General features: G+C 35.9%; 1 protein-coding gene across 1 annotated transcript; it reads right to left on the bottom strand.

Annotated features, from left to right (window-relative positions):
- Nucleotides 1-183: 183 nt before the first annotated feature.
- Nucleotides 184-8,358, bottom strand: LOC121240746. The gene is made up of 12 exons (XM_041138285.1): nt 6,971-8,358; nt 6,229-6,431; nt 5,911-6,108; nt 5,253-5,324; nt 4,527-4,622; nt 4,048-4,127; nt 3,780-3,855; nt 3,367-3,577; nt 2,915-3,117; nt 1,627-1,732; nt 1,277-1,366; nt 184-1,157 (listed from the first exon to the last, which is right to left on the bottom strand). The coding sequence occupies exons 1-12, from the start codon at nt 7,488-7,490 to the stop codon at nt 409-411; spliced, it is 2,604 nt and encodes an 867-aa protein (XP_040994219.1). The 5' UTR covers nt 7,491-8,358; the 3' UTR covers nt 184-408.
- Nucleotides 8,359-8,610: the final 252 nt, after the last annotated feature.

Raw genomic sequence — 8,610 nt, 5'->3', positions numbered from 1 at the left:
ACCAATTCTCATAAATAAAATAAACTGCAGCTAAATTATGCAACTCCAATGAATCTTGTCACGGCATGGCAACTTGTGGGAAAAGAGAGAGAGAGAGAGAGAGAGAGAGGAAAAATAAAAACCTTGAATGACATATAGCCGTCTAAGAAATTGAATATATGAAAAACTTGGGAAGAACAGCAGTTTAGCATCAAAGAATCTCCTTTTCACCAAATTTTACATTCTGGAGAATCTAACTGCCTCCTATACAAAGTCAGGCTCAAAGTGCCTCGAATCAAACATTAAATCAGCCCATCTGTGCAGTTCAATAATTTACTAAGAAATTTGAACACCTCTTGAGAGAAGTAACATGGCTGAAGACATTTATTGTGCAATCGGTTTATCAGGGACTTCCCGGTCCCCAAGTTATTAAGCTTGAACGTTGAAATAAACAGTATAAGATTCATCCTGGAAGCTGTGTAATGGAGCCAGAAGAAAATTCCTCTTCACCCCACTAGCCACAAAGCTGATTGGATGGTATTCTCTAATTCCCTTGCTTAATACAAAGCTAGCAGCTCGATTAAAATCTTCGTCTGATGAGTCTGGTTTGCAGCTGAGCTTCATGCTTGTACCTGATTTATAGTTCACACCACTATACACAAAGCAATCCTTGTTGGTCTCCGACTCCAAGGATACTGTTTCAGGCCTTCCATCCAATCCTGGGACCAACTGGAAAACAGAAGAGCCATCGTCACTAAGAGAATCTGCAACTGCAAGGTTTTTATCTGTTCCGAGTTGCACAACAACCATTCCTGGAAAGCTGAATGGTTCCAGCATGACTGACTTGCCAATAGCATCTGTCATTGCTGCAAGTACTTCAGAAGACGAGTCATTTAAGATCAGTCTGAAAGTGGCATGAATGGCAGAATCAGTCCCATATGCAGGCAATTCTTCCATCGTAATCGATTGGTTTGAATTAGTTAAGACAAATATTGAGTCCCCGGACTCCTGGGACAAAGAAACCAGGTTAGTACTGTAAGCAGCAGGAATTGGTGTTATCCAGTCTGAAAGAGTTTTGCCTGAGCCGGTTTTGATGTCCCAATCACCACTAGTATGACCTGCTAGCAGATATGGGCCATAAAGTATTGCCTGAATAGAGGCATACTCAGACCGGTCATCTGGAGTTCATTCAAAACAATTTCAGTAATTCGTCATCCATAAAATCTCATTTCCTAGACGTTAAATTGTGCTGGGGTTCAGCATATGAGCGAACTGTTCAAGTATCCCATCAAATTACCTTTGATAGCTTCTGTTCTTAAACTCATGGGCAGCTGAAGAATTAATTTGTCATCAGGTCCCCAATTTCTAGTGACTGATAAGAAGTTGCCTGCATCAGGATACCAATAATCAATAAACTCTCTCTCTCTCACACACACACCCCTTTGACAAGCAAAGAAACTGTAGCTCCTTTCCAAGAAACTCTACATGCTCTAAGGACTCAATAGTAGATCCAACAGAGAGACTAAATTCCATTGACGTGAAAGTGATCAGAATATTTAAAAGATAAACAAAAGAAAAGAAAAACTAACTGCACCATATGATGGGTCCTTTCCAAGAAAAGCTAGCATATAAAATGAGGAAACTCACCTGGAGGTGCTAGAGGCAGACTCTCAGCATTTAGTGAAACCTTTGCACCTTGGGTATGTGTCCAACTTGGTATACGAAACTTCAAGCTAGATGATTGGCCAGCTCCCTACATATTAAATCCAGTAAAAAAAAAATCTTACATCTATTTGGAGTCAGACAGACACGTAAGATATGACTGTTTCCCCTACTTCATTTGTAACTGGATTTTCCTCAGAAATGGAAAGATTACTTAAGACCAATTGATACCTGATTAACCTCCTGGCTCTGTAACTCACAAAATCATTCTTTGCTTTAACTTTGTACCTAGTTAGTACTTCAAGAAATTGCATATGCTATTCACTCTCCACATTCTTAGTCAAAGCCCTTAAATCAGATGGTTCAGGGTTTACTATTTAACTACAATAAAAAAAATTATTCAGTATAACTCGAGATTACTTTCACATCACAAGTGCATATGTGATGGGATATGTTGTCAAGTGTGTTTGTGTGTACCCTGGGAGTATAGACAAAGGATTTGACTGGGAAGGAGGAAGGGAGAGATATTCAGTGACTGCAGTTCTTTCAATGTGAAATATTGACAAATAAATTTCATGGATATTATTAGGGCCTGATACCAGTCTTATCAGAGTCATATGTACATGGGCTATGCCTAATGCTTTCATTTATAAACTTCTTAGTAATGTATAAAAAAATAGTACAGTGATACAGAATGCTATCTTGAGAAAGTTCAGACACAAAATATAAAGAATAATATGTCATTGAAAAAACAGCCTATTTACCAGACAGCACCCTCCATTTTTATTTTATTTATTGATAGGTAATCAGACAGCACCCTCCAATTAGTAAAAAATACTCTCCTTTGTCTTGAAAACTATAAATCTGATCATCAGAGTAACAATCTTACCAACTAAAAAAGAAAAAAGGAACCTTTTTTGGGTACGAGAATAATCCCAAGCTCCCCGTTCAGATCTAGGTTTTACTACCACTGATAGATAGATAAAGGGCTTCCATCCAACTAAAATATTAATGGGTAATCTTTATGATTAGCAATTTAGGATCCATTTTTAATTTTGATAATTAGCACTTCCGTCCTACTAAAGTATTAATGTGTCAACTCTATGATTAGCAATTTAGGACCTATGTTTAATTTTGATAATTAGCAATTTCCTCATTAATTGTATTACTAAGTGAAGTCAAAAGGGAGATAAATTCAGCTGTGATATCTAAATTACATTAAGCAAAAAGAAAAACTACTTCCTATCTCACTCAGAAGGGGAAGAATTTTTACCCCAACTCCCTTGGAAGAAAATGTGAATGTCACTCGAAGGTAAGGATCCCAGGAACCAACAGAATCAACTTTCTGATTGAGCATAATTTGCCCAGATTTCCAATCAAGTGAGCTTGATATGTACTGGATGATGTAAAGACCAGGAACTGTTCCTTCCTCTTCAAAATATATGGAATCTCCTAACTTTGAGAATGATTCAATGCCTGAAAAAGCAACAAGAAAAAACACTTATCAAGTGGATGTAGTAATAAAGAAATAAATCAGTGGTTTACCGGGCATCATTCATAACAGAGATGTAGAAAACCAGATTAAATTTCACAATCAGAGCAACAAAATATGAAAAAGAAAATCCTCAGATTCAAAGAACTTAAGATTGATGCAAAATGGAAAAAGGATAAATTGTTGGCTTTCATTCTAAAGCAACAAGTTTGAATTTGACAGTCGATTCAAACCTGTGCCATAGCAACACCAAAAAGACTCTTCTTTTGTTCCCCATCCGTGGTAGCTTCTGGCCTTGGAAACTCCACGACCTAGAGGAAGCATGTAAATCATCACTCCAGGCTCTGTTCCTCTTTGAATGCTTAGCACACCATTAGTCAAGGCACGCTCATAATAATCTGCATATGCCATTTCTTTGGTTGATGTAAACAAGTAGCGAGAGACCTACAGAATCAGTGAGACTACCAGTTACCTTATAAGGTAATTTATTTCAATAATAATAATAATAAAACGCGACACACAAATGTGAAAATGAATATCCAACATAAAATGCAGCCAATCCACAAATGAATAAGAAGTGAGGCAAGAAACTGTGCCAGTTATAATTGGGGGTTGTCTTGGGGGAGGGGGGGAGAAGATGGCATACCTTCAGCATGTTATATGTTGTGCAAGATTCTTCATTCTCTGTTTGTAGGGTGCTTGCCAATCTCTTTGGGTCTGACCTGCAATCGGTAAGGGGGTCAGAATGATGCGCAATCATAAGATAATGTGAAAGAAACTAGCAAAAATTAAGTGAAAATGCAAGTGTTTCAACTGTTCTTATTTACACTGCACACTATATAGAGATTCAGTAACAAGTAAATGAATCGAAATATTGATTATTTTTTATGGGTAGTATTAATTATGATTATTACCAGAATTCACTGACTGATGTGCCTCCCGTTGCATAGCTGTGAGACGAGTTAACAATCTCCATGAAGAACGCCCCCATTGCCTGGAACACCATTATTTTGATAAACATGAAAAATTTTGTAGATAAGTGCATGATCATATGATTTAATCACATAAACCTTCAGAATATACTGCTTATAGCAATAAAAAGATCAAAGTCTTTCAACACCAAAGGTGCAAGACCTACCAAATTGAAAGAGCAAGTTCAAGAACGAGCAATGGAAAGGGAGGCTAAAAAAGGCATATCATGATTATGCACAAACAGAAAAAATGATGCCAGGTAGTTTCAGAGGGTCCATGATTCATACAAACCAATTTACCTCGTAAAGCAGATCACCGCAATGAAAAGGGATGGTAAAAAGAAGTATCATGACTATGTACAAATAGTAAAAATGATGCTGGGTAGTTTCAGAAGATCCGTGATTCATATAAACCGATTTACCTTATAAAGCGGATCGCCAGTGACTTCATACCGTGTTTGAGATCCTATAACAATTGGGATGTGTGTATTGGCATGAAAGCCAGATATGTCATCAGCCTACAGGAAAAGTTTTGTTAAAACATAGAAAGCATGAAAAACAGAATTTAAAAAAACATAGAAACTTAATATGAATCATTTCAGAAAAATCGCCTTGAGAAAACTGCCTGTGTATAGCTGATGTAACTTTCAAATAAAAGCATAAAATCAATGTGGTCTGCTAAAAAGGACTGAATTCAGTAATTTTTTTAAGAGTTCTCTAACGATAGTAACAAATAATATATGTGGTGTTTCAGTAATACATTGTTAAATTTAGTACCATTTTTTTTAATTCTAATTTTGAATTTGGATTTTAAACATTACTACTACTCTTCTCTGCCACTCTGTTGGGGGTATTCTTGCCAAAAACTATTTACAATCCCAATGAGTACAAGACACTATAAGTGCTACTGATGTCACTTATCATAGAAGATATTTTGCTCCAAAAGTGAAATTACTAAATTAGTGATAGACCAGAAACACAAAATGGCTTCCAATTTTGAGATCTGGCTTAGCTGGATTAGACAGGCACAGCAGACCACATTTTTCTAAAGTTAAAGATGTATATGTTTAAAATAATTGAAAAAACTAACAATAAAACAATTGAAGAGACTAAGAGATAATAGAGATAGATCATATGGTAACGGTTACCTGTACTGCTAGTATTCCTAGAAAGCATGGTTTGTCGAAAAGGTGGGCCAATAATAAATGCTTTGGATCTTCCTGCATATAGTAACATGAAAGGCTCATATTAGAACTCAAATTTCACATTAGCGAACCAACAGTAACAACATGCTACTAGGAACTTACTACGGATATAATCAACTATAACAAGTTACAACTGACCATCATCCATGGTATCCAAGAAAAACTTCTAATGCGATGATGGTAAAACTTCAAGATAGTTTCCTTTTTCTTTTCTTTTTTTAACTTATAAAAAAAATGATAAATTTAGATCTTTAATATTGACAAACTATTGAGAGCATAGAGGTCATTTCTTTCAACGCATCACTCACTACAGGGTCCTATCATACCATAGATATCCGAAAGCTCAGGATTCAAATCAATTGTAAATTCAAATAGTTTCTAGATACACCCTTCCTAAGTTCAGAAGAAAGAGGCCTGGCATAGACTGCCTATGATTAACCAAGAATTCAGCAAATACTTTGTAAAAGTCCAAAGGATTGACCAACCTGGTCATTTTTCTTCAAATATATTTCAATCAAGTATAAAGAAAATTAATATCAAGCAAGTAGAGTGAAGTATCAAGGAGTGAAGCAAACAGAACCGTCTGGATAAGTTCACTAACCGTTATGCTGTATAACTTGTAAAGGACATCATTCATGCCACCAGTTTCTTCATTAAGTGACAGATAGTGCCTTTCTACACTGTATTCCATTATCACATTCTGAACACGACTGTAAAAATACTCAACCATCCATGTCATTATTTTCAAAGCTTGAGCATTACGAGCAAATGTATATTGATCCAGAAGGCCTGCCAAGATCTGTCAAGACAGTTGATAGCTTTTTTTTTTATATATAACTAGACAGTTGATAGCTAATTGCATAAAATGTTAAGGGAAAACAATTAAAGCATCTTGTGAAACAATTAAAGTAGACTCTACCTTGTGAATGGTATAATATGGAGCCCAAACAGGTTTTATAGCTTCAAAACGATCAAATAGCTCAGATGGAAAAGCAGAAAGATATCCCGTGCCCATTTTCTGCTGACATTCAGATAATGCTGATACTAATGCTGTCATTTTCTGCTTGAGAGTATCATTGTAAGTGCTAGCCCACATTAGTGCAGACGCACTCAAGTAATGCCCTTCAAGATAACGAAAGCCAGCTTCCCATTATACAAAATAGAGATCGAATTTTAAAGATAAATTGCACTCATGCTTATCATTTCACTTGTTTGAAAGTAGAGGAATCATCAATAGGATTATCCAAGAATACATGGGATCTAGGAAAATAGCAATATAGAAAAACAAATATTCTCTAACTTTTGAATGAAATGATCTCGTTTGTCTTTAAAGGGAAATTATAGAGGGTGGCCAAAATGCATTGATTTGGAGATAGTCTACTTTTTGAAGACCTTTGGGTTTCTTTCCGCAATTTTCTTGCATTTACGGCAGTCTTAACTATATAGATGTTGAATCAGTCTACTTTTGAAGACTTATAGGTTTCTTTCAGCAATTTTCTTACATTTATGGTAGTCAATAATATATTTTTTTAATCTTTATTTTCTACAGGAAATAAAGAAAATCTAATAAACAGATAATTGCTTTGCACATAGACAAGGAGGAAAACCATAGATATGGTAGAGAAATCATGAGTAACAATAGTAATAAAAAAAAAACCAACCTACAAAATGACCCCGAAGCTCACAAGTCGGGTCCTCCCAGCCTTTATATGCTTTACCAGGAGTTGGCAAACCAGCCGTCTTCCTAAAGCTCCAAACCAAGCTATCCACATCCAAAAGCAATAGATATTCCAAATTTGTTTGCTGTGCTCGTCCATGCATCGTATCTGCATCCAATCTCACTTCATGCAGAGACACCTCCTTCAGAAAATCTCCAGACAGCTTAAACCCACCCTGGTTTTTCATTTTCCGATACATCACTGACCAACTGTTTTCATCTTCTTCCCACAATAGCTTTCTTGGTAGCAAATTTGACCACGCAGAATCATCAGTCGGTATCAAATGGTAGTGTGAAAACATCTCTTCCTTCCACGTTTCATTTTCTGAGGATAGGAGCTCGTATCGAAAGGTATGTGATGAGAGCTGAGTTGGAGTGTTTGTACACTCCTTACCCACAGCACAACCGCATAGCACACAGATTAAAAGAAAAACTAACATTTCAAAGGACACAAACCCCTTCATATTATTTTAAAAAAAATAAAACTCAGATTAAAAGAACCTAAACTTTTAGTCGAGTTTAGTAGACCAAACTCGAACACACAATGATCTCAAATTCAACTAAAAGAATCCAAACATATATTTTACCAAAACAGCAAAATCCGGAGAGTGAGTTAAAAATCAACTAAAAAGAATCAAAGCATGAACTTTCAACCAACACCCAGAACATCAAAATTCTAAATTTAGATAATCCTGCGAGGGACAGATGCACTTTGACGCCAAATTCAACTAAAGTCAACGAAAGCATCCATTGTGTCAAACACCCAGAAGGCAAAATCTGTAAATTCGCTGAACCAAAGAGGAACACAGTCCAAAACACAGACACACACTCCAAATTCGAATTAAAAGATAGTCACAGGCAAAGCTTGAATAGTGAAAATCACAAGCACATGTGAGGGCCTATATATAGACACACACCAAGCTATAACGTCGGCCAAGCAAGAGTCCAATAATTCAAGCCATATCCCAAAACAATCTCGTGAAAGGTAAGCATCAGTATCGTCTCAAGCCAAAAAAAAATACTCAAAGATAATAAAAGAAAATAACTACACCTTTAACCAGCAATAGTTCAAAACTACTATAGGATGAGATTTTTTCTCGACAAGGACATGTGAGGATCACGAATACGGTGTCGTTTTCTGTGGGAGTGGGTTTGGCCTAGATAATCGTATGGATATTTTAGGGTTGTTGACGCCATCTGTTGCTGAAACGAAAGGAAACTACCGTACGGAATCTCCATATATGTATTACTGATAGCGAGAGAGATTGATTGCTGAAGAAAATTAGAAATCGCAATCGCCCTCTTCTCGCCCCTGACTTCGCTTAAAAATTATGCCGTTTGAGGTCCCTTTTTCTTCTTCTTTTCTCTTTTATTTATTTATTTAATTATTTTAGTTCTAATACCATATCCACGTAAGCTTTTTGAAAAACAAAAATCACTAAAAAATAAATATTAAAAAAAATAGGTAAAATTTATACACCTAAACTTACATAATTTATCTTTCTTCAATATCATATTAACATAAATTTATAAAATAATGTTTTTATATTTCATTTAGTAAAATTAGAACTTTGCTGCTGCTGA

This window comes from Juglans microcarpa x Juglans regia, chromosome 7S (assembly GCF_004785595.1).
Source record: "Juglans microcarpa x Juglans regia isolate MS1-56 chromosome 7S, Jm3101_v1.0, whole genome shotgun sequence".
NCBI classification, from domain to species: Eukaryota; Viridiplantae; Streptophyta; class Magnoliopsida; order Fagales; family Juglandaceae; genus Juglans; species Juglans microcarpa x Juglans regia.
Note: the sequence above shows the minus strand (reverse complement) of the source record. Positions and strands in the feature narration are given on the sequence as shown.